Source organism: Crocuta crocuta, unplaced genomic scaffold (genome assembly GCF_008692635.1).
Source record: "Crocuta crocuta isolate KB4526 unplaced genomic scaffold, BGI_CrCroc_1.0 scaffold167, whole genome shotgun sequence".
In the NCBI taxonomy this organism is placed as follows: Eukaryota; Metazoa; Chordata; class Mammalia; order Carnivora; family Hyaenidae; genus Crocuta; species Crocuta crocuta.
The window spans coordinates 2,650,883-2,676,744 of NW_027532406.1; the positions used below are offsets into that span (position 1 = coordinate 2,650,883).

Below are 25,862 nucleotides of genomic sequence, written 5' to 3' on the forward strand. Positions count from 1 at the left end.
CCCCCACGCTCCAGGGCCGGACACTCCTTCTGCCACGTCTGCAGTAGATGCGCGCGCAAGAACCCGGATGCCGCGCATGCGCCGCGGCCGCCTCCAGTATGGATACACCGTAAGAGGCTACGCTGGTTCATATGCGTCTGCCTTTTTTTTTTCCCCTCAGATGTTCTGATCACTTTATGGTCCCACTAGCTGAGATGCAATTGAGAATGCCTAAGACGCATTAGTGACCTATAATCTAGATCCCGTAGCCATTTCCTGCTGACCCCTGGCCCCACTGATTTCCGTCTACGAAGTTGCTCTTACCTATGCCTTTTGCTGGTCATATAACGTGCAGAACTGTTATGGTAAAGGGTACTAACTCGGCTGTCATGCTTCATGTGTTCGGGTTCTGGCTTAGCAGCTGACCAGCTTAGGCAGCTATCTCTCTTAGTTTCTTTCATTTTCTTTTAATGGAGAGAATACTCAATGCCCTTTATTAATAGCTTGTTGAGAGAATGTAATTAGGCACGTCACACAAGTTGCCTGGCACCATAGCAATCAGTAAGTGTGAGGTGTTATTAGTTAACTTTTTTCCTTATGTTTATTTTCAAAAAGCGTGAGTGAGGGAGTGGCAGAGAGTGGGGGAACAGAGAAGCTGAAGCAGGCTCTGTGCTGACAGCAGAAAGCCCCATGCAGGGCTCAAACTTACCAACGGTGAGACCATGACCTGAGCTGAAATCAAGAGTCCCACGCCCAACTGACTGAGCTACCCAGGTGCCCCAGTTAACCTTTTTTTTTTTTTAGGTTTATTTATTTTGAGACAGACAGAAAGAATCCCAAGCAGGCTCCACACTGTCAGCACAGAGCCATAAGCAGCCCGAACTCATAAAAGCGAGATCATGACCTGGCCAAAATCAAGAGTCACCCAGGCGCCCCTACTTGGAGAGTTTTTAAAAATATACTTGGCTTCACTTAATCCTTTCAATAGTAGTTATTCATTTTATATATAATGAAGATATATAAATATATATATATTATTTTTTCTGAGCACTGCTATGTGCTAAGCTGTGTTCCTGGTTCTGGGAATACATAGTGAACAAAAGTTCCTGCTCTCTTGTTGACAGTAAATAACAACAGTTATTCTGAAGGAGGGAGTGGTTCATTCACTGAAAAAAATTGCACTTTGGGGCACCTGGTTGGCTCACTCAGTTGAGTATCCAGCATTGGCACCGGTCATGATCTGGAAGGTCCTGAGTTTGAGCCCGCATTGAGTTCTGTGCTGACGGTGTGGAGCCTGGAGCCTGCTTCAGATTCTGTCTCCCTCTCTCTCTGCCCCTCCCCTGCTCGTGCTCTGTCTCTCTCTCTCTGTCTTAAAAACAAATGTATTTATAAAAGAAAAAATTGCACTTCTAGTCTGTGCTGGAAGCTGTATTAAGCGTCGAGTGTGCTTTAATAAACAGGAAGATTTTACCTGTCCTCAGGAGTTGAGGTCAATCAACAGTATCAGTATTACCTGGGAACCTGCTGGAAACACAAATATCAGACTCACCATAGACATGGTGAATCAAATTTTGGAGGTGAGACCCAGCAAGCCATGGTTTAATAGGCCCTCCAGATGATTCCATAGCATGCTGAAGATTGAGACCTGCTAGTCTAGATTAGTCATTTGCCAAATTCCATTAACATGTGTTGAGCACCTGTCTTAGGCCCTGTCCTCCACTAAGCTTATTCACAAATTTTATCCCCTCACCTCAATTCTCATATCAACATAGGAAAGTAAGAATCTTCTGTCTTGCTTACGGTTGCACTCATAGGGGCACCAGGGTGTCTCAGTCGGTTAAGTGTCTGACTCTTGATTTTGGCTCAGGTCATGATCTCACGATTTGTGAGTTCAAGCCCCACATGGATCTCTGTGCTGACAGTGCAGAGCCTACTTGGGATTCTCTTCCTCTCTGACCCTCCCCTGTTCATGCTCACACTCTCTCTCTCTCTCTTTCTCTCTCTCAAAATAAGTAAACTTTAAAAAAAAAGTTGCACTCTTAGTACATGGTAAGGCCTAAATCCATAGTTTCTTGAGGATAGAGGCTGATGCATTGCATTATACTGGTTTCTATATCACCACTCTTATTTCTCAATTAGCTGCACATTAGAATCATCTGTGGTGCTTTTTAAACTACCGATACAAGGTGTCAAAATAATAAAATCAGAATCCCTACCACTGAGGCCTGGGAATTACTATATATAGACAAGAAAGAGAGAGAGGAAGGAAGGAAAGTAGGTCATTTCATTACACAATCATCTAATCTTATTCACTGTCTTATTCTAGGGAACCAGTAGCTTTAAGTTTTTTCCAGGTGAGGGGTACCTGGCTACCTCAGTTGGTAGAGCATGCAACTCTTGATCTTGGGATTGTAAATTCAAGCCCCACATTGGGTGTAGAGATTATATAAACATAAAATCTTTTAAAAAATTTTTTTCCAGATGATTTTAAGGTGCACTCAAAGTTAACTGAAAGCCACTGGTATAGTACAATGGCTGGCATGTATCTAGCATTCAATAAATGTTTGAATAGTGAGTTAAAGTATATTTAGATACTTTTTTTACTGATGAGGTTAAGTATCTGCCCGAGGTCACACAGCTAATAAATAGTGAAGCAAGATTCTAAGTCCATTTTAAACACTAAATCCCAGTGTTTCCTATGACTACATCATACACCATGTATCACACAGGCAAACAGCATTTAGCACATGAGTGGAAAAGCCATTCCAGGAAATTCTGTAGCCTTTGATAACTATACTTACAACACCATAATATTATGATTTACAACAAAAAGATCTCATAGAGTACATTTATATGATGGAAAGCTAAAAATAAGTATAGAGATTTTATTATTAATGTGGGTTGGCATGTTTATGCACACCTATCTGTATCCATCTTTCCATGACCACCTGTGCACTGTAAGAAGTTATTTAATTTAGCCAACATTTATTGAGCATCCTTCACGTCAGGCATTGCTCTCTGGACTGTTAATGGGATGTTGCACATAGTTCTTTCAAATTTTTGACAGTCTACAAGGAAGACAGGCATATAAACAAACATACAATATTGGCTGAGAAATTCAATAAAAATATGAACAAGATACATATGTTGCCGAAGGAAGGATTAATTCTATATGAAGGAAGTTGGGAGATGAGCAGGAAAGGCTTTGTGGAGGAGGCAGCAATTCAACTGGGAAGGACTATTAGAATTCTTCTATGTTGCCCAGCACTATGCATTAAGAATCATCTGTGGTGGTTTTAAATGGCAATACCCTACAGGGGCACTTGGGTGGCTCAGTCAGTTGAGCATCCAACTTCAGCTCAGGTCATGATTGCAACAGTTTGTGAGTTGGAGTCCTGCATTGGCTCTCTGCTCTCAGTGCAGAGCCCACTTAGTATCCTCTGTGCCTCTCTCTCTGCCCCACCCCCAGTCACACTCTCTCAAAAACAAATAAATATTAAAAGTAAAATAAAAATTAAAATGGCAATACTAGATCCAACAACATGGATGGATCTAGAGGGTATAACACTAAATTTAATAAGTCAATCGGAGAAAGACAAATACCATATGACTTCACTAATATGTGGAAGATATGGGCATCTGGGTGGCCCAGTTGGTTCAGTGTCTCACTCTTGATTTCAGCTCAGGTCACACTCTCACAGTTTATGAGACTGAGCCACACATTGGACTCTTCACTGATAGCACAGAGCCTGCTTGGGATTCTCTTTCCCCTACCCCTCTCTCTGCTCCTCCCCTGCTCTCTCTTTCAGTGTAGCATACGTGTAGCCTCAGACATCTAAGGGCATCACAGGCCTGTTACTGCTCAATCTCGGGTGGCTGAATGCCATTTGTCCTTCTAAAAAGACTTTCCCTTTCAAAATAAGTAAAAACTTTTTTAAAAAAGAAGCAAACAAATGAACAGGAAAAAAAAAGAGAGAGAGAGAGAGTCAAACAAAAAACCAGACTCTTAAATATAGAGAACAAACTGATAGTTACCAGAAGGGAGGTGAGTGGAGGAGTAGGTGAAATAAATGACATGGTGAGCACTGAGTAATGTATAGAATTGTTGAATTACTATACCGTATACCTGAAATTATTATAACACTGTATGTTAACTATACTCGAATTAAAATTAACTAAAAAAAAAATTAAAAAATTTTTAAAGAAAAAAATGCATAGAATTTATACAAAGAAACTTTAAAACACTTCTGTGGAATATAAGATCAAAACAAATGTAAAGGCATCTCATTCATTCATTCATTCATTCATTCAATAAAACTGAGCACTTACTATATGCCAGGTATTGTTATGGGTTTTGGAGATACAAAACTGAACAAAACAGAGAAATCCTTGCCAGTTAGGAACTAATATTCTAGTGGGTAGCAAAACCTAACATCAAAAATATGTCAATTCTCCCTATATTAATCTATAAAGTTCACAATACCAATAAAAATGCCAATAAGATTTTTTCAGGCCCAAGAGATATTTAATATTATTGCAAAAATGGAACATGTGTTCCCAGGGCCACCTGAGTGGTTCAGTCAGGTGAGCAGCTGACTTCAGCTTGGGTTGTGATATTGTGCTTTGTGGATTCTATCCCTGTTTCAGGCTCTGTGCTGACAGCTCAGTGCCTGGAGCCTGCTTTGGATTCTGTATCTCCCTCTCTCTCTGCCCCTTCCCTGCTCACATTCTGTCTCTCTGTCTTTCTCTCTCAAAAATAAATATTAAAAAAATTTTTTTGATTGTGTTCCCAAAGTATACCTGTTTAACGTTGCTATGAAAGAATAGAGAGCCTGCCCATGATGCCAACCTGAGTGAGGTATTGAAGTTATGACTCAATATTACGTTACCGATCGTTTCTCCCCAAGAGGGATTATAAAAAGAACCAGATACCCCGGAAGCATGAGCCTGGAGTACGAAGGCTGGCAAAGCTTCTGGGTCTGCCTCCCAGACATTAGTCAGAGTCTGGATCTGCTTGGCTACACCAAAGGAAAAAAAGAAGAAAGAGAGTGAAGGAGAGAGGGAAGAAAAGAAAGGAAAAGCATAGACACAGGGCATTCAGAACCCTATGTTAGCATTAACATAACTAATATCTTAGTGTTTTGTAATACTGATTTGCATAAAATAAAGGTATGGCATAAGCATTGTATTTTGTTCTGTAAAACTCTTGCCCTCTAAACATTCTTGCTTGATTGTTTATTTAAAAAGTATATTTAGGCTTACACTAGAAAAGGGAGTTATTTCTAATTTTGACAAATCCCTAAAATTCAGGGGCTAAATGAACAGGGAATCACAAAATGGACAATTGCAATGGTTGCTGAAAGTGGGGGAAAAAAGAAAATGACAATACTAGGTACCAGACCAATAAAATAAAATCTGAATTCCTAAAGCTGAGGCCTATGAATTATATATATATATATATATACACACACACACATTAATAATTTCATTATACAATCATCTAATCCTATATGCTGCCTGTTATCTTAGGAAAACAGTGGGTTTTATTTTTCATTTATTTTTGAGAGTCAGAGAGAGACAGCATGAGCAGGGGAGGGTCAGAGAGAGAGAGATACAGAATCCAAAGACAGGCTCCAGGCTCTGAGCTAGCTGTCAGCACAGAGCCTGACATGGGACTCAAACCCACGAACTGTGAGATCATGACCTGAGCCAAAGTTGGACATTTAACTGACTGAGCCACCCAGGCACCCCAGGAAAACAGTAGTTTTAAAAAATACATTGCACTCAGCACTGCAGTGGGATATGGATCTCCATTTTGATTGATAGGTAAATTCATACAGCAAGGGGGCACTCTTCTGGGGAGCTTGTGAAATTGTGGGACAAGCCCAGCCATTTCTCGCCATGGAACTGAAGCCCATGCTGCTGCTGCTGCTTAGAAATGAGCTTTGGAGGAAAGCAGCTGGGATTAGTCTGTGATCCTATTAGGGAAGGCACATTCACTGAAAGTATATATATTAGTAGGAGCTAGTATTCTGAGTCCTGAGTAAAAGGCTCATGCAGGAGAACTGGGGAAAAGGGAGGGCAAAAGTTTTGACTATAATTAGCTTTGGGAGTAATACCGCTGGGGGAGGGAAGGGAGTATAGCCGGCAGCTATTTTGAGCACAGCTCCGATTGACAGGACACGTGTGCTGGACTGTACTGATCCCAGGGCCAAGTTGCCTGCCTGTGGTGTGTGGTGTGGGGGGGAAGGCCTGGGGCAGCAGGAGCAGGACAGCCATACAGACAGGCCGGACGGGGTACCAGCACCTCGACTTCTCTCCCTGGGACACTGTCCAAACTCCGAGGGCCATAGGCCAAGCTGAGCGATGGGTGCTGAGGAGGAGGTGCTGGTCACATTGTCAGGGGGAGCCCCCTGGGGCTTCCGACTTCAGGGGGGGGCCGAGCAGAGGAAACCTTTACAGGTATCCAAGGTAAGGGAGAGCCCCTATTATTGAGGTTTCAGGGAAAAGGGAACCCAGGGGGATCTGGGAAGAGTCATGTGGTGGCCTTTAGGGGAGAAGTGGGAGGCTGTGAGGAAGAGGAGTGGGGTGGGCAGGTGGGCAGGGAAGCATGCTCGTCGGGTGGGAGGAGTAGTGTCTGAGCACTGGCTTCTTGTGGGGAGGCTATTAGAAAAGAATTCCTGGTTTCTGGAGCAGAAAAAAAGAAAGTTCCTGAGGCACCATAGTAGCAGAGGCCCTGTTCTGGCCATCCATCTTTGCTCTCCTGATTCTGTGCCTCTACTCCAAATTCCAGAAATATAGGGAAGGTTCTAATTTTTCTTTAAATTGATGTGTGATGAGCTGAGGCTGTCTTTCCCAGTCCAGCCCTGCCCTGCCCTGCCCAGACCCTCACTGCCCCCTCTTTCCCTTCACTAGACCCTTTCTCTGACTATGCAAGACTTTTTAGGTGCTATCGGAGGGTTATGGCATGATCTGGTCTGGTAGATGACGCTGTTATCTGTTTGGTTTCACTTCACAGGCTTAATTTTCTCAACTATAAAATGTGGGTAATAACAGTACCTGCTTCATTCTAAGGATTAAATGCGGTAGCACACGTGGAGTGCTTGGCACCATACCTAACATTTAGTAAGCACTCAAGAAATGATAGCCATTATTACTATTATTATTACTTTCACATATGTACATGTGTGTGCATACATGGCACACATATACACAACCGCAAGCTCCCAGAATCTGCTAGACTCCCCCCAATCTGGAACACTGTTCTAAAATCTTGACCGTATAGGTAATTGACCCTGAGATTCCACGGCCTAGAAGAGAACTACTGGCTAGTAAAGATATTGCCCTTAGAGGGAGATCTTTAGGTGATACAACTGTCATTCCCACTACCTCCCCTCTGTAGTTTGCCCCAAGCCTCTTTGATGGAGTAATATGATGTATTACTCCCTCCAGTCTGCACCTTATTCCCTCTAGATAGGCTCCCTCAACTGTAGCTCCATGCCCCTCCCCACCATTTCTTAGCCTGTAAAATACATCCCCTCCACACATAGGTCCTTCCTGTCCTGATTCCTTTCATTCTATTCCCACTTGGAGCCCTCCCTCACCTGCAATCTCTCCTCCCAACACCTTCTCAGATCCGAAGACGGAGCCAGGCTGGCAGAGCGGGACTCCGAGAGAGGGACCAGCTTTTGGCCATCAATGGGGTCTCCTGTACCAGCATCTCTCATGCCAGTGCCATGAGCCTCATTGATGCCTCAGGGAATCAGCTTCTCCTCACTGTGCGGCGGTATGGACCCCTCTCTCCTCAGCCCACCCTCATCCCCCTAGTCTGGGGTTCCCAATGCCTATCTCAGCTCTATGTCTCACTGCCCTGGCTTCAGCTACTACTAAGTACCCACTTCTTGTACGTCTGGGCTGGAGTACAGATGTTCGTATATGCCTCCCAGAGGGCTTCAGTGTATCTGCAGTTAAGGGATGGGGGTGTCAAACACTCAAAGGGATTTGAGTGTGTGGGCCTACTTCAACCCCTTGTCTGTCTCCTCGTCATCACATCTCCTGCTAAGCCCCTGTTCACTTGCAGCCCTTCGAGCACATTTGCCTCCCTGTTTGTCTTCAGATCCCCACTCTTCCCAGCCCATTCATTCAACCTATATGCCAGTCACGTCTCTCCTTTCCTCCCTACTCCCATCCCCTCTAGATCTCTCTAGCTGTCAAGTCATCCAGCCCACTTCTTAAATACTGTCCTCTTTTCCATCCAGGGTAGAGGATGAGGGGCCTGTGCGGTCTCCATCCCCTGGTGACCTTCAAGTGCTGTCACCCTTATCTCCACTGAGTCCTGAGCCCCCTGGCGCTCCAGTTCCCCAGCCTCTTCAACCTGGGAGCCTCCTCTCACCCCCTGACAGTGAGGCTTACTACGGAGAGACAGACAGTGATGCTGATGGACCTGCCACCCAGGAGAAACCCCGACGACCCCGCCGCAGAGGCCCCACAAGGCCCTCCCCTCCAGGAGCCCTACCTGATGAGGTCTACCTGTCTGACAGCCCTGCAGAGCCAGCGCCTGCCATAGCTGGCCCTCCCAGTCAGGGTGACAGCCGTGTGAGCTCCCCATCTTGGGAGGAAGGGGCAACCCTTCAGCCACCCCCAGCTGAGGCCATGCTGTTGCCCCATGGCCCCCTCAGGCCTGGCCCTCATCTCATCCCTATGGTGGGACCTGTTCCCCACCCAGTGGCAGAAGACCTCACTACCACCTACACCCAGAAGGCCAAGCAAGCCAGTGAGTGCCTGAACCCTTTTTCCCTGGCCAGAATCCTTCAATCTGAGCCCTAAATCTATCCCTCCGTAACCATACTTTATGCTTCTTTTGGATATAGTCTTGGGGACAAGTAGAGAAGAGTGCTGAGTAGGAGGGAAAAATAATTATTCTCACATTCCCCATTAATTTTACTGTTGGAACAAAACAAAAGGTGCAGGTGGTTCAACCCAACCCAGGAGCAAAGTAGGGATGCTGAAAAGGGACATGAAATCAACAAAGGGTTGCTTGTTGTTGTTGCTATGATTTTGCTAAGTGTCAGACAGGGTGAGGGCAGAGTGAAGACATGATTCAGGGGACTATCTGGAGGCAGGGCAGGAGCTTTTCTGTGTTAACTGCAGGCATAGTATCAGAGCCACCTTTGACATTTGTAAGTTCAATTAGGATTCCTGGGGACTGGGAGACTATGGGATAGTCATGAGATCCCTAGGAAGGGGCAGAGGGAGGTGTCTTCCACTCCTTATCTCAGGCAAGAATGTGAGCCTGGGCAGAAAAAGCCAGTTCCACTTATCTCAAGCTCTTTGCTATTTTTGATGTGAGCTACAGAACAAGGTCTAAGGGCGAGCTTTCTCCCTGTCCCATGCCTCTATCCTAGAGACCTTTCTTGTCACCTTGAAAATCTAGGATTAGCCCTCTAGTTCTCCTCTCTCATTCCTTACCTCTACTGTTCTGATTCCTGGTCCATAGAATTTTATGTGTCTAAGTCTGGAACAGAGGCTAAGGAGGACATTGATGAAATAGAGACTGACATCCCTGAGAATGTCCAGTATCCCACAAAGAAATTCCAGATGCATGCCCAGGATCCCATGCTTATCCCCAATTCTCATTTTAGCACCGCTCCCTTCCTATCATGCTGGGTTAGACTGCAGTTAGTGGCTCAGGCTATTTTTAGCCAAGCAGACCTCATTGTCCAGTGGGGTGGGTTTGGGGGAAGGGTAGGCAGGTGTCCATGTCCATCACTCCGGGGCTTGTGGGGCAGCAGAGAGAAGGGAGGGGGCCAGGCTCCAAAATTAGCACAGTGAGCTCATTCATCTGCCAGCTCTGGGGACAAGACAAAGGGGCTTTAAAAGGCGTGGGGGGTGGCTCAAGCTGGTCCTGCTCCAGCCAACACTGCATTTCTCAGCATGGAGAACTTTGAGCCCATCAGCCAAGAGCCCTTCAGCCAAGCCAGCTACAATAAAGCCCCAGACCCAACTCCTGAGCTCCAGGACCCATTCTATGCAGGTACTACCCTCCCATAGCCAAGAGAGTTCTGGGATCTAGCATGGAGGGGACTATATCAACAGTTAGGAAGGGATGTCTTTGGGAAAGGTCTTATTCCCTTATTCTTTCCTCCTTTTTTACTTTTTTCTTCTTTTTCTCACTAGAGTTTCACTGCCCCTTTCTTAAAATGGGCTGATGCTATGACCACATGTTAAAGGGGTTTGTGACCACATGAGCTTTAGAAAACTCATGGGGAGGGAATGTGTGTGAGAGAAAGAAGTGTGAGTAATCTATAGATACATGAAGGCATGTATATGGGAGTCCATGGGAGAATATATGTGTGAACAAGAAAGTGTCTGTATACATGTGCAGCTGCCATCAAGAAGACTTTAATAGTAATAGTTACTCACAGTGGGCCTTAGGGCTGCCATTAAATGCTAAATTTACCTACACTATCTCATTTAGTCCTCATAGCAATCCTATGAGAGAGTCATTATCATGCTTATTTACAGATGAGGAAACTGAACTTCAATGAAATGAAGTAACTCCCAAGAACCAAAACCCTGAACTGAACTCTGACCCTAGTGCCTATCTCTCATGCACAGTGCTATTCTGTTGTATAAATTGGATGGGTGGAATGAAAGCCCTAATTAGAAAGAAGCTTGGTATCTTGAGTGGAAAGTGGATGGAATTTCAAGAATTTTTCAGGAGGAACTGGGGATCATGGATGGGAGTGTATCTGTATCCAAGGCAGGGTCATAGCAGCAGGGCATCCTCTCCCATTTCCTGGCCCCACCTCCAGAGCCCCACATGGCATGGGAAGCCCGGCCCAGGATCCCCTTAGTACATAGTCCTTGTGTGTCTGCCTCTTAGTGGCTGCCTGAGCTCTCTCTAGAAGGCTGACCCCCAAAGAAGCCCACCCCACTCCCACCGCAGCTGGGAGAGGATATATTTAGCTGGTGACCTTGAGGTATCCTAAAGATTTGGAGGGTTGCCTTGATGAGCAGCACTCTGGCTTTTCCTGCATTTCGGATCTGAGGCTATCCCCAGCTGTGAGTAGCAGGGGTATGAGGCACAGGGGAGTGTCACAGTGGTTGGAAGGCCAATATCAGCTCTAAAATTTTGTCTAAACTATTAGTATCAGGGTCTCTGCAGGGGGAGCTCTGGGAAGACGGAATATGCATGTGTGCAAATGTATTTGAGCGACTGTGCTTTTGTGTGGGTTCATGTGTATTTATATTATATATATATACATATATATATATGAGCTAGGGTGCAGATAAGCTGGGGTGTACATGAATGAGAGAAGAGTACATATGAGAAAATATGCCCATAGCTGGCCTTCACTAGACCCACGTTCTTGTTGAAATGTGTGGTGGTTGTTTCTATGAATGTGTATGATGTGGACTACATAATGGAGTTGGAATTGTGAAGATCCTTGTTTCTAAGGGTCCTTTGTGTGCACCATAGGAGTAGGGGTAAGAAGAGGAGATAAGTCCCTAAGTTTCTGAGAAGCCCCTAACATGGTCTCTGTAGTGGAAGAAAAGTATCTCTTCTCATTTTGTCTCTCCCTGGGACCAGCCTCATCTCCTTGGCTGTCATGGGAAGTGACTGTCCCCCACCTCCTATCCCCCAGCATTGCCAGCCAGAAACGGTGGGAGGCAGGGGAAGAATGTGTGTGGGGTGGGTGAGAGCACATCTCCAGGAAGATAGAAGCAGAGTAGAGCGGAGAGAGGATGGGAGAGCTGTGGTCAGAGTGGTGTGGGGGCAGCCAACTAGAGTCTGCCTTCCCTTCAACTGTCCTTGGTTTCACCTTTCACCTACCACTCTGCCCCCAAGTCAGAGGACTTTGCCACAGGCAAGAGACACTGTGAATCAGGCCAGTGAAAAGACAGTAAGGTGGGAAGGGTGAGGAGACTGGCTGGGGTGTGGGGAACAAGGACTAGAAGATGTTCACTGACCATTTTCCTTCCCGGCCTTCTCAGAACTGCAACGGGCAGAGAGCCTCCAAGAGAAGAGTGTGAAGGAGGCTAAGACCAAATGTCGGACGATCGCATCCCTTCTAACTGCAGCTCCCAACCCCCACTCCAAGGGGGTGCTTATGTTTAAGAAACGACGGCAGAGAGCCAAGAAATACACCCTAGTGAGCTTTGGGTCTGCGGCTGGGACAGGTGCTGAGGAAGAAGACGGGGTCCCTCCAACGAGCGAGTCGGAGCTAGACGAAGAAGCCTTCTCTGACGCCCGCAGCCTCACCAACCAGTGCGACTGGGACAGCCCCTATCTGGATATGGAGCTGGCCAGGCCAGGCTCAGCCGCAGGAGAGAGCCAGAGCCGGGGAATGGGAGGGCAGCTGACTGAAGCCTCCGGCAGAGGGGCCCAGCTCTTTGAAAAGCAGCGCCAGCGCACAGCCTCCAGCACCCAGGAGCTGGCACGGGATGGTCCAGCAGCCGTGCTCAACGGGCAGGGTCTGCAATCACCACCTCGGGCCCAGAGTGCTCCTCCGGAGGCGGCTATACTCGCATCCAGCCCTTCCCCAGCCCCTGTAGCCAGCCCCAGCCCCAGCCCCTTCCTCCCAGGCGGTGGAGCTCCAACCCCAGCTCCAAACATCTTTAACCGGTCAGCCAGGCCCTTTACTCCAGGCTTACAAGGGCAGCGGCCAAGTACCACCTCGGTTGTTTTTCGGCCCCTACCCCCCAAGAGGGCGAGTGAAGGTCTGGGAGGTCTCAACCCCGTCGCACCGCCCTTCCTTTCCACTCAGGGGCCTACCCCTCTGCCCAGCCACGTGCCAGCCGCCGGTTCCCCCAGCACTCCCCGTTCCTCAGGCCCCGTGACAGCTACAAGTTCCCTATACATCCCAGCCCCCAATCGTCCCGTAACGCCAGGCGGAGCCTCAGAGCCCCCCGCACCCCCTAGTGCCGCTGCCATGACCTCCACAGCTTCTATCTTCCTATCGGGACCTCTGCGACCAGCTGCGCGCCCAGAGGCTCCCGCCCCCGGCCCCGGGGCGCCTGAGCCCCCCAGCGCTCGGGAGCAGCGCATCTCCGTGCCAGCTGCCCGCACTGGCATCCTCCAGGAGGCCCGGCGACGGGGGACCCGGAAGCAGATGTTCCGGTCGGGAAAGGAGGAGACGAAGAACTCGCCCAACCCCGAGCTGTTATCGTTGGTGCAGAACCTGGATGAAAAACCCCGAGCCGGAGGAGCAGAATCTGGTCCAGAGGAAGATGCTCTGAGCCTCGGAGCTGAAGCCTGCAACTTCATGCAGCCACCGGGGGGCAGGAGTTACAAGGCTGCATCTCACGTGACACCTAAAACCCCGCCTCCAATGGCTCCCAAGACTCCGCCCCCAATGACTCCTAAGACTCCACCCCCAGTGGCTCCTAAGCCCCCATCTCGTGGGTTCCTGGATGGGCTAGTGAATGGGTCAGCCCCTTCGGCTGGAATCCCTGAGCCAGCAAGGCTTCAGGGCAGGGGTGGGGAGCTGTTTGCCAAGCGGCAGAGCCGAGCAGACAGGTATGTGGTGGAAGCTACACCTAGTCCTGGCTTTGGCCCTGGCCCTAGGCCCAGAAGCCCTTCCCCTACACCCTCATTGCCCTCTTCCTGGAAATATTCACCCAACATCCGTGCCCCACCTCCTATTGCTTACAACCCACTGCTCTCACCCTTTTTTCCCCAGGGTGCTCGAACTCTCCCTAATAAGGCCCAATCCCAAGGTCCTCGGGCAACCCCTAAGCAGGGTATCAAGGCTCTGGATTTCATGCGGCACCAGCCCTACCAACTTAAAACTGCCATGTTCTGTTTTGGTGAGGTTCCCCAGACTCCTGGCCCCACCTCCTTGGGGCCCCCCAAAACTGCCCGAGTCCAGGAGATCCGCCGATTTTCCACTCCAGCACCCCAGCCCACTGCAGAGCCCCTGGCCCCCACTGTTCTTGCCCCACGAGCAGCCACTACGTTGGATGAGCCCATCTGGAGGTCAGAGCTGGCCTCAACCCCTGTCCTTAGCCCAGGCCCTCCTCCAGAGTCTCCCAGGGGTCTTGGGACTTCCCCTAGCTCTTGTGGCTTCCAGGTAGCCAGGCCTCGGTTCTCAGCCACCAGAACTGGATTGCAGGCTCATGTGTGGAGGCCAGGGGCAGGCCACCACTGAGCGGGGTACAGCTCCCAGGACCAAGGAGAGGTGGAACATCCAGTTCCTAAAGTTTCTTCTCCAACCTATCCCATGCCTTCTCTCAGGCATCTGGAGGCTAAATTCCCTCCTGCCAGAGATAGTTTTGGAGTTGGTGTCCCATCCTCCTGGCTCCCAACCTCCCTGCTGCTTCTTTCCAACCTACTATCTCTGCTTTGTTATCTGTGCTTCTCTTTGTCTCTGTAGCTCCTTTTGTGGATCTCTGTCTTTATCTCAGTCTCTCAACCCACACTCCTCCACTGGTATCTCTCTACATTTGTGCTTTTCTGTGTGAGCCTCATTTTAACTTTCAATAAGCACAAAGAGAAGTTACCAGTGAGACCTCAGGCAAGCTCACCATCAGGCAGGCCTCCAAGGGACTGAATTGATCTCTGTGCTAATTCGCTTTCTACTCCTCTCATTTCCCAAGCTTGGCTGGCATATATCTAGGCATGTATGTGTATGTTTGTGTATGTGCAAGTGTGTATGAGCACAGGTGTGTTCTTATGTCTGAGGCAAGAGTAAGAGGAGAGGTCTAAATAAAGACCAAATCTGGGTTTTCCCCTTGTATTGATGAAAGAAGGGTCAGATAGCCCCTCATGGATAGTGGGGAGAAAAATGGACTGTACTCAAAGATCAGTGTCTGTAGCAGGGGTACAGCATCTTGTGAAACTCACAGATTATGAGAAGACTTGAAGGGCCAGAGCAGTTTGTAAGGGCTGACTTATACCAGCTAGACCAGGAATAGAATTAAGAATTCTATTCATCAAGGAGAGCCTGGCTGACTCAGTTGGAGGAGCAAGTGACTCTTGATCTCAGGGTCATGAGTTTGAGCCTCACATTGGGTGGAGATTACCTAAATAAATAAACTTGAAAAAAAATGAATTCTATTTGTCAGGATTTCAGAGCAACTTAAGAGGCCCATGCTAAACTATAAGCATCCAGAAGTGAAAAAGAAAGACAGAATTTCCTCTGAGAATGAAAAAGTCATTGGCTTCATTGCCTTATGCACCTAAGACAGAAAGGAGGGAGAAAAGAGCCATGGTGTGAGAAGGGAGGCAGAAACCAGGAGCAGAGCGGAATGAATGAAATTAATTGAGCCACAGGGAGGAGCATGGGGAAGGGGAGAGACACAGTAGAGCTGGGTTTCAAGAAACTTACTGTGTACAAAAGGGGGATTGGAGAAAAATTTGAGAGAGAAGAATGCATTTGTCAGAGTGAAGACGGATGATGGTAGGGGGATGTGAGAGTGTGTACTGAGTGTTGGAGGAATATGTGGTGTCTGTGCTACTTCCTTTGAGTCTAGCCTTCTGCCTTCTGCCTTCTGCAGCTTGTCGTGATGACCTGGGAAAGGGCAAGGAAATACCCAGAGCCAAAACATCTTTTCAGTCCTGCGCCATCCCCTGAACCCCAGCTTTTGTTCCTTTCTAGCTTGTGGTCCTGATCTCTGACTCTAGATGGATATGGACTCCCCTTTCTCCATGACCACCACCAGTCAGTCACGTTTGCTGCTTGATCTGGATTGATCATTTCCTTTGCATATTGGATATGAGTCACGGTACTTTGGTTTGTGCACAAGAATAAACTTAAGCTCCAAATCTTCTGTTGCTGTCATCTCTTCTAGTTTTATTCCCAAATCCTAATTCTCTTCCATCTTCCCTCACCCATTCCCCTGATCTCCTAATTCCTGATCTCTTTCTCCATTCCTGCCCTATTTTTCATCCTTTGCCCTTCACCCCCTGGTCTTTTGCTCTTCTTTAACCAGTCCTGTCCCACTCCGATTTAGCCACCTCCACCATTCCCCTGGGTTCTCTCTGCCTGCATTCTCCATCCAGATTCTCCCCTTTTCCATCTCCTGCTCCATATTTCCCAATCAATGCCTCAGTTTCAGAACCAAGAGGAGTGGAAGGTCCCTCTGAGCTTTTGCCATCATTTTCTAGCTCTCTGGAGAAAGCAATGATGTTTCCATAGGCAAGCAATGCCTGAAGGTGAAGATGGGATGGGAGAAGGAAGACGAGAGGGTGGATCAGTGTGGATTGAGTCTTCATATAGAAGAAAAGTCATTAGAAGTAAGCTAGAATTAAGGACTTCTGAGAAGGAAAGTGCCATTACTCCACCAGGGGGCATATTTGTGCAAATAACCAGGCCCAGGACCCTGATGCTCCCAACTAGTCTCAGGATTACCCAAGGAAGGGCCCAGTGAGGGTAGGGTGAATTTGTCTTCATCCACTTGTTAGTTTTAGGTACTCAATCAAAGCAGACAAAAATGTTTGTTTGTTTGTTTTTTGTTTTTGAGAGTAGGATGGTGGTGATGACAAAATCACTGTTTGTCATTTATGTTTTTTCTTCTAATTGCTTCTTTGGGTTGGGAGGACATGGAGAAGGAAGACAGAAGATGAGGGATCTGGAGGCTAAACTGGTCTGGGAAGAGGACAACTAGAGGGGAATGGGGTGACCTTTCAGTCCCTGGCCTGAGCCTGAAAAGTTCAGGACAGGAAAGGACAAAATCAGGAAGAGTGGAGAACTCACAGAGTGATAGAAGGGCATTCCAGAAGCTGCAAAGTCACTTTCTAAAGCAGCCACAATAGGATGGTGGTAGCTGCAACAGAGGTGCAACAGCAGTTGGTTCCAGAATCTGAGCCGGAGGTGGAAGAGGATCTAGGATGTTCATGCAGCTACTGAGGAAGGGGCTGGGCATATGACACGATTCTTTTAAGGAAGCTCTCAAACTCGTACCCTTGCCCAAGGGCTCCTCTGCAACAGTATGAATGGGATAATCTAGATCCTATGGGGTGTGTGCTTCTTTTCAGGAAAATCCCAAGTGGAAACCCCAGAGAGTAAGGACCTGGCAGGTTAGAAACCTACATGTACATCTCAGACATCAACATCTATTCTGCAAAACAGGCTGAACTGAGCAACCCAACAGCAAATGGGGACGAAAAGGGAGAAATTGGTCAAGTCTTCCCCACATCATCTCTGACAGCATAGGAAGCACTGGATTTGGTTAATTTGGTCCCTTGTCCTGCCAAGCTCTGGCTTTCCCAGAGGAAAGACCAACCTATCAAGGAACTTTTTTTTTTTAATATCATTTATTGTCAGATTGGTTTCCATAGAACACCCATTTCAAGGAACTTTTAGGAAGTTCCATTGTTGGCCAACAAGCAAAAAAAAAAAAAAAAAGAAGTTCCATTGTGAACAGATTTCCTTTCCTCAAACATAGCCCCTTAAGCCCCTCACTCCCAAAATGCACCCATATGTCCCTCCAGCTCCAGCCTGGACTGGTTCTGAGTGGCTCTCCAGACATGTTCTCCAGTTCTGGCTCTCACACTTGGAATTCCTGTCCACCATTTTCTGCTTTCTTCCTCTTTCCCTCACAGTTTTCAATTTCTCCCTGAATGCCTCTTTGGATCTCAGACTCTAGATGCCAAGAAAGGGGAGTCTCTGGGTAGACTGATCTCTGGCTCAGACAGCTTAGTGGGAGAATCCCAAAGGCTTTTCCTCCCCTTCCTGAGCCTCTGGGCAAGGAGGGCGGGATCTTGGTTCCAGGGTCTCAGTACCCCCAGTGCCATTTGAGCTGCTTGTACTCATCGTCTCTATTAATAACTACCCTCCCTCCCCCACTGCCAGTGCTGCCCCCACGCCTGGCCATCTCGGGTTCTCCGGTCACAGCAGCTCAGTCCTTCAAAGCTGCTGGACCCCCAGGAGAGCTAACCACCACCTCTGCAGCCGGTAAGTTTTCAGCTCTATGGCCAGAGAGGCTGGAGCCCACTCTGTTGACTGCTGTGTCTCTGTCTGCAAGAGTGACCCTTGATCCTGGGAGACTTGTCTCCCTCCCCCATCTATGCTCCGTCCCCAGCTGTCCAGTTCAGGGGAGCCACAGAGTTGGAAGGAGAGGGGCTTAGGAGTGTGGGGGAAATGGAGATGTTGGAGGAGGCACTGGAGTAATAAAAAGGGGATCTGAGAGGCTGGATGGGAAAAAAGAACCTAGTTAGGGCTAAGAAAAGTATAGTGAATGCCCATTTAGCAGTTCCTGGGGCCTTGTCTCGGCATAGCCCATTAAGTTAGTAGAACTGAAGATGTGTTGTGAAATAGGACTCAGCAGAAAGACAGTGTTTTGCTGGAGTCTGCATCTTTTCCCAGCTTGTCCCCCTCTACTGCCAGATTCTATTATTATGTTCCAACCCCCCTCAATTCCCCACTGCTATGGTATTGCTGAATTGACATGCATCAAGGTTCAAATGCCCCTGGCCCTCCTCTCCACTCTAGCTCTGGAGCCTGGGGTGGGAGCTACTGAAAGGGAGCAAGGAACACTGCTATGCCATCCCAGGCCACACTCCAGCTGGCCCAGTAGAAAAGCAACAACTTCTCCTTCCTATGGAGAATGTTTTTGGCCAAATCTCCTTGACTCTGGCAGAACATTTTTCAGTGCCACTCCCACCCCCACCCGTGTCAGGGCTTGAGGAAGACTGAGGAAAGACCCACAGTTGGGAATGACAGACACAATCTGAGATTTCCCACGAAAATAAAAACTTGAAGTCATGCCAAGCCAACGAAACCTGGGTGCAGCTCCCAGCATGTGTGTTGTTTGTTTTACTCACTGCCCCCAACACATACTGTGTTCCTAATCCCTGCACCAGCTCTATTTAAACAGTAGAAAAGAGGCTTATAGAAGGTAGGGACAGAGGATGCATCTATACTTTCTGCCTCACCACCAAGAAAGGAGAAGCCCTAGAACAATAGGTTTTCATCTTTTTTGGGGGAAAAATATATGTTTATTATATATATGTCTCCTTAACCTGAAGTCCTTAACCTCAGGTTAAGAAGTACTACCTTACTGTAGATACTTCCCAGTCCCTGTCCATCTTTCAACACCTCCGTCCCACCCTATTCAGGCTGAATCTGCCTCCACAATGCCGCTCTCAGGAACTCCAGCCCCCAACAAGAAGAGGAAATCCAGCAAGCTGATCATGGAACTCACTGGAGGTATGGCATGTTTGCACCTACCTAGTGTAGGGTCTTCTTGTTAAGAGCATCTCAGCCCCGAAGAGTCCCAGAAAAATCATAAAGGTATATATGTCTTAAGGTGAAGAGATATGAAGAGACAAGAGAAATTCTGGGTGGTGGGGGCAGGGAGAAAAATGGAGAAAGGATTCAACACTGATCACTCACCCTTCCACCCTTTTCACCTTGTAATCTGAGACAATAATATCCTTGCCATATCACCCAGTGCAGGTCCAGGACAACAGGACTCACAGGTCAGTGAGGTATGTTTGAGGAAAAAAATATGTATGATGGAGACTGGCACAGAGTAAAGTCTCAGTAAATGGTTAATTTCCTTACTTCTCCTCCCCCCTCCAGTGCTAGGGAGCCTTGGAAGCACAGAAAATGGAAAAATACTTAGACTTTTTTTTTTTTTTCCTGGGGGGAAAGGAGTATATGCATGTGAAGAGCTCTCCCAATGCCCAAAGGCTATCTGCAGCCAGGGTTCACTGAGGGGAAGAGAGAGGAAAGAATTAAGGCAGAAATCTGTATTTAGATGTATCAGCTTCACACAGTGTTGGACTTTGGGCTTGCCCCCAGGCTACAGTTTCCCCCATGGTCTCCATCTATGATGTTCCCATAGTCCCCGTTTGCCCTGCATCCCATGCCTCTGCCCCTTCTTGCCTTGTTCACTGTCTCCACTCTGGTATACTCACTGATTCCACTTTGCACCCCAGTTCCCGTGCATTGTCTCTAACTCCAAACCCAGGAAATAAAAATTTCTCACAAACTAGATAGATCTTCATCAGACAGTATCTGCTTGCCTCTGGGATCTCTGCAGGAGACACACACTTAGTTGTGGATGGCATCTGTATTCTAAGCCTAGAAAACCTTACTTTACTCTATTTGTCTCTTCCTCTCCACTTCCCTGGAAGGTCGGCAGGAGAGCTCAGGCCTGAACCTGGGCAAGAAAATCAGTGTCCCGAGGGATGTGATGTTGGAAGAGCTGTCGCTGCTCACTAACAGGGGCTCCAAGATGTTCAAACTGCGGCAGATGCGGGTAGAGAAGTTTATTTATGAGAACCACCCTGATGTCTTCTCTGACAGCTCAATGGTGAGTTTGGAACTTTACAACTCTCACAGCCTAGTGCCTTTTCAGACAGCTTCTTTGTAAGCCTCAAATCTCCAAATACCACCAACCTCCCCTCTCTGCAAATGTATAAGCTTATTAAGTCTCCAGATATATTAAACCTCCAGGCTGAGTTACAGCCCACCTCTGAAACTCAGTCTTTATCTTAGAGCCAGTGAAGGGGGGGGGGGAGTGAAGAGAACACACCCTCAGGGAGAAAATTCCTTCCCAGTATGGCTAAGTATTAAAGATAGGGCTGCCAGATAAGACATAGGACACCCAGTCCTGTATTTTAAAGTTGAAATATGCATGAATAATTTTTTAATAACGTTATGTCCCAAGAAGTATTTGGGACATAAAATTTAATGTAGTTCAATTCAATTAAAAAAATACAAGATACCAGTTAAATTTTAATTTCAGATATATGACGAATAATCTTTTATATGTAAATATGTCCCATGCAATTTTGAAGTTAGTAAAAAAGTATTTTTTGTGTCTCTGAGATTCAAATTTAACTAATGTCCTATAATTTTATTTGATCAATCTGATAACCCTACAAAGAGTTAAGTGAATTTTTATCACCATCTCCTTCTTGAGCCATTCTTTTATCTATAGGGTCTAAGGACTCCGGATGTGGGAACTGAAACTATCTTCTAAGATCCCATGTTCCCTAGTGAGAATCGTTCTCCAAAGAGAAGTAGGGATTAAAAGGGTGCCAGGCACAAGATGTTATAGCCGAGAAGGAGGAGGTCTTCTCCATTACCTTTCTTTCCCCTCTACCTTCACTGGGCAGCCAGGGGAAAGTGGAAATAAATGCCTACATGGGGCCAGAGGCAGGACTGTCTGTCACTGGCCCTTATGTAGAAGTGGAGCAAAAATGCTGAGCCGGTCATATCTAACTTTAGGAGGCCAAAAGCCCTCCTCCCTGGCTGGGTCTGGTTACACTGGTTGGAGCATAGGGGTGTGCATGGTGGGGTGGCTAGGAGAGCCTCCTGAAGGAGTTGATGGGGTTATTTTTAGGCTTTGGGGCTGAATCCAGTGTTGCCCTTTTGGTCACCCTTCCCCCTACCTGCTACAGTTTCACTGTCAGGAAGTCCTGGTTCAACAGGCCTCAAGAGCAGAGAGGGAGAGGAAGAGAAAGACAAAGAAAAGAGTTCTGTCTGTTAGACAAGATAAAGAAGAGGAGGAGGCAGACATCTCTCTACCTCTTCAAATTAAGCCTGGGTTCTTTGTCCCAACCCCATCCTTTCAAATTATAGCTGAGTGGAAGTCTTGGTCCTCTTTGCCTTCATAAGGATGGAAAAGGAAAGTGTGGAGAATGAGTTGTCCCCGCCTTAAGGTGTAATTGGAGGAACTGAGCCAAGGAGGTTTCCTGTCCATTAGGAGAGTTCAACTCCTCTCTGTCAGGCTATCCACTATCTACCTATTGGAGGGGAGATCTCAGAGGATTCTGTGTCTTCTGGTTGGCCATTGTCTCTGATCATCTCCTCCTTGCTATGCACACCACCTTGGTCTTTGTATATTTCCCACACCCATTGCCTAACCTTCTCCTTACTTTGTTTTTTCTTTCCAGGATCACTTCCAGAAGTTCCTTCCCACAGTTGGGGGACAGCTGGGCACAGCTGGTCAGGGATTCTCCTACAGCAAAGGCAGCAGTGGAGGCCAGGCAGGGGGAAGTGGCTCTGCCGGACATTATGGCTCTGACCAGCACCACCATCAGGGCTCTGGGTCTGGATCTGGGGGTGCTGGTGGTCCTGGGGGCCACAGTGGCAAAGGAGGAACTTCTGGAACAGCAGGGGTTGGTGAGACAGGAACAGGCAAGTATTCTTATCCAAGAGTGATGTGTCTGGTCCCTAGAGCAGAGATATCCCCAGGAATGAGGCCTAGACTGGGTTTAGGGAGCAAGGGAAGGCTGCTGAGGTACCTAGATGGACTCTATTGCCTTAGGAGAATGCCAAAATGTGTCTGTTTCACTCAGGAGCTTGATCTTTCAGTCACCTTTCTGGCTTTTCAGTTTTAGTCACAGATCTGACCCTGGGTTGTCAGGATTCCACAAAACTAGCACAATTACCAGGATTGGCCCCCAGCAGCTTCCCTAGTACAGGGGTGTAAGACTAACTTCCACTGGCTACCAGCTGCTATTATTGACTTAATTTTCTCTCCCATGGCTGCCAGGAGACCAGACAGGTGGAGAAGGAAAACATATCACTGTGTTCAAGACCTATATTTCCCCATGGGAGCGAGCCATGGGGGTTGACCCTCAGCAAAAAGTGGAACTTGGCATCGACCTGCTGGCCTATGGGGCCAAAGCTGAGCTTCCCAAATATAAGTCCTTCAACAGGTAGGAGGTGTGAGGAAGGAACCAGATGCATCCCAGTGTGTGGCATAGTGTGCTTAATTGGGATAGAGACTTTGGTTCAAATGTTTCAGAAGGAGGCTGAAGAGGGAGGAAAGGAATATGGGGGTCCTAATTGAAAGCCTTTGCTTTTTTCGCTCTAACTCAGAGAAATAGTGCAGTATGATGAAGGAAATGTTTGCTGAGAGGCAAGATTTGAAGTCCAGTTCACCACTTATTAGCAGTGTGGGCATGGGACAGTCACCTTACTTCTGAGCCTTGGTTGCCTTGCTGTAAAATGGGAATAATATCTTACATGTTTAAAGGACTCTTGAAATTTCCTTCATTCAAGGTTAGGATTTCATTACTGTCCCCGTAGTAGGATTCTATTTCCTTATTCTCCAGTAAGGCTTAAGTATCTATTCTTTTTTTTTTTATTTTTTTAATATATTTTTATTTATTTCTAGGAGAGAGAGAGAGAGAGACAGCGTNCTTAAGTGTCTATTCTTTTGGAATTGGGCTTCTCTAGCCTGTGAGCAGGAGATCTGTATGAAAGCAGAATGGGGAAGCACCAGAAAAAGTGCTTTTGCATTTGATCCTAAGAAGCTTGAATTTTCCAGGCAATGTTAATTCCTCTTACCAAGCCTTGTGCTATCTACTGGAGATGGGGTAGGAGTTGTGTGTGTGTAGTTGGGGGGGAGGGGTTGTCTACCTTGTATTTTAAGGTAGTCTCAGACTATAGTGTCTGAGTCACAGCTATCCATGAAACTCTTTATTTAATGCCCCACTACATTCCTTTTCTCATCATTAGTTCTCGGAAAAAAGCAAACCAGGAATAGGGAATGAAGCACTAAGGGAGAAGAAGGAATGCAGAAGCAATCTAAACTAAAATTCACAGACTTCCCCATCTTCAAAACAGGGTAACATCTCACTGATAAAGCTGTTCCTTTTGTCCTCTTTTGTTTTTAATTAAATAATATGTCCTCTTTTCAGGACGGCAATGCCTTATGGTGGATATGAGAAGGCCTCCAAACGCATGACCTTCCAGATGCCCAAGTTTGACCTGGGGCCCCTACTGAGTGAACCCCTGGTCCTCTACAACCAGAATCTCTCCAACAGACCTTCTTTCAATCGAACCCCTATTCCCTGGCTGAGCTCTGGGGAGCCAGTAGACTACAATGTGGATATCAGCATCCCCTTGGATGGAGAAACAGAGGAGCTGTGAGGTGTTTCCTCCTCTACTTTGCATTAAATTTCTCTTCTCAGGTTCCATTTTGAAGAGGGAATGCTAAGCAGGATGCCCCACTGTAAATCCAGTATCCTTGTGGGAATGGAGGGGGAAAAAGAGGGAGAGATCTGTCTTTCCAGTCTTCACCCCAAGTCCCCACTCCAAGCATCCTTCCTCATCAACTTGCTCTGTATGGAACCTGCTCTTTTATGAAATTCGCTCTGCCACTAGTAACAGTCAATAAACTTCAGAGAAATGAACTCATTCTTCCTCTGATATTTGAGGGCAGATGAAAACTAAGGCTAACAATGCACAGAGACTAAAGTCAAGTACTAAACATTCATTATTCAGACTTCAAGACCAGACCTGAGCTAAGGTTGCTTATACACCACACCCATGTCCATACCCACAAGACCATATTCATAGGTGTGTACAAAGACATACTTATTCAATAGTACATAAGACAGTCATGCACAAACACATGTGCTGGCCCATTTGTGGGCAAAACTAAGAAACTACTGTGTGGTGGTTAGGAAGCAGGTATTGGCAACCTTAGTGTTAGCTCTCTTTGTGTAGCGGATTAGAGATTGGGATGATCAGGATTACCCAATTATCACAGAAGTAAAACATGCCATAAAGTTTCCAGATGACCAGAATGGGCTGAGGAGTATATGGATCAAAGGTTACAGATTCCTGAAAGGACAGCATACAATAGAGAGCCAAGTTAGAATCCAGAAGAAAGTGGGAGAAACCAGGTGCAGTTATGTATGCCTGGTTCTGTGTGAGCACAGTCAGAAAAGATCTAAGGGTCATGTAGGCACTTCAGTGGTATTCAGAAAGCACTGTAATTGGGGGAAAAAAAACACACATGAAAGCTCAATAGGAATGAGCAACAGTATTTTCTTAAATTCTTTTTTTAATTTTAATTTTTTAGGAATATAATTTATTGTCAAATTGGCTTACATACAACACCCAGTGCTCATCCTAACAAGTGTTCTCCTCAATGCTCATCACCCATTTTCCCTCTCCCCCACCTCCCTAAATTTTTCAAATGTTTTTTTATTTTAAATTTTATTAAAAGAATTTTTTTACATTTATTTATTTTTGAGAGACAGAGTGAGACAGAGCATGAGTGGGGAGGGACAGAGAGAGAAGGAGACACAGAATCTGAAGCAGGATCCAGGCTCTGAGGAAGCATTCAGCACAGAGCCTGACGTGGGGCTCGAACCCAAGAACCATGAGATCATTACCTGAACTGAAGCTGGACACATAACCCACTGAGCCACCCAGACATCCCTAAATGTTTATTTTTGAGAGACAGAGAGAGAGTGTGAGTGGGCAGAGAGGGAGGCACAGAATCCAAAACAGGCTCCGGGGCTCTGAGCTGTCAGCACAGAGCCTGATGTGGAGCTTGAACTCATGAGCCATGAGATCATGACCTGAGCTGAAGTCGGATGCTTAACTGAGCCACCCAGGTGCCCTTATTTTTAAAAATTTTTAAATTTTATTTCAAGCATGTGGTTTCTTTAGAGTCCCAGACTAACCTCTGTGTTCCACAAAATAAGAAATAAGGATCAGGAAGAATAAGGAGAGGGCTTAATAGGATCTGGGAAAATAACTTCTGAGGAGAGCTGGCTGAATTCACCCAACTCCATGAGCCATTAATGATTTTATTAAATTGCTAAACTTTGCATATACTGATCTATTTTTTATGGCTCCAGGGTCACATAACATTTACCTTGATCATTTTCCTTTACAACCTAAACAAATTTCAGAGGACTCATACTTCCTCTAAACTTGTACATGAAACTCTATTTCTGTGTGTATTTTTATATTTTTTTAAAAGATTTTATTTTTAAGTCATCTCTACACCCAACATGGGGCTCGAACTTGCAACCCTGAGATCAAGAGTTGTATGCACCACCAACTAAGCCAGGCAGGTACCCCCTTTTTTTCCCCAAAGATTTTTCTGTGTGTATCTTTACAAATATTTATTATTATTATTGTTTTTATTTATTTATTTATTTTTATATATATTTT

The 25,862-nt window shown here is 46.6% G+C and overlaps 2 protein-coding genes across 2 annotated transcripts; both read left to right on the forward strand.

Moving 5' to 3' along the window:
* The first annotated feature begins 9,912 nt into the window (after window positions 1-9,912).
* Window positions 9,913-15,752, forward strand: SYNPO2L (synaptopodin 2 like). Its single transcript, XM_077778676.1, has 2 exons — window positions 9,913-10,012; window positions 11,977-15,752. Exons 1-2 carry the CDS (start codon window positions 9,913-9,915, stop codon window positions 14,130-14,132), a joined length of 2,256 nt encoding a protein of 751 aa, XP_077634802.1. The 3' UTR covers window positions 14,133-15,752.
* Window positions 15,753-17,799: 2,047 nt separating this feature from the next.
* Window positions 17,800-24,056, forward strand: MYOZ1 (myozenin 1). The gene is made up of 6 exons (XM_077778642.1): window positions 17,800-17,879; window positions 19,043-19,133; window positions 20,066-20,244; window positions 21,833-22,076; window positions 22,435-22,600; window positions 23,588-24,056. The coding sequence occupies exons 2-6, from the start codon at window positions 19,061-19,063 to the stop codon at window positions 23,817-23,819; spliced, it is 894 nt and encodes a 297-aa protein (XP_077634768.1). The 5' UTR covers window positions 17,800-17,879; window positions 19,043-19,060; the 3' UTR covers window positions 23,820-24,056.
* Window positions 24,057-25,862: the final 1,806 nt, after the last annotated feature.

Bases quoted from the DNA above. Each gene is read 5' to 3' on its own strand.
- SYNPO2L (XM_077778676.1), top strand. From the start codon at position 9,913: ATGGAGAACTTTGAGCCCATCAGCCAAGAGCCCTTCAGCCAAGCCAGC. The intron at 10,013-11,976 runs GTACTACCCTCC...CGGCCTTCTCAG, and splicing joins CCAGGACCCATTCTATGCAG to AACTGCAACGGGCAGAGAGC.
- MYOZ1 (XM_077778642.1), top strand. From the start codon at position 19,061: ATGCCGCTCTCAGGAACTCCAGCCCCCAACAAGAAGAGGAAATCCAGC. The intron at 20,245-21,832 runs GTGAGTTTGGAA...TTTTCTTTCCAG, and splicing joins TCTTCTCTGACAGCTCAATG to GATCACTTCCAGAAGTTCCT. The intron at 22,077-22,434 runs GCAAGTATTCTT...CATGGCTGCCAG, and splicing joins GGTTGGTGAGACAGGAACAG to GAGACCAGACAGGTGGAGAA.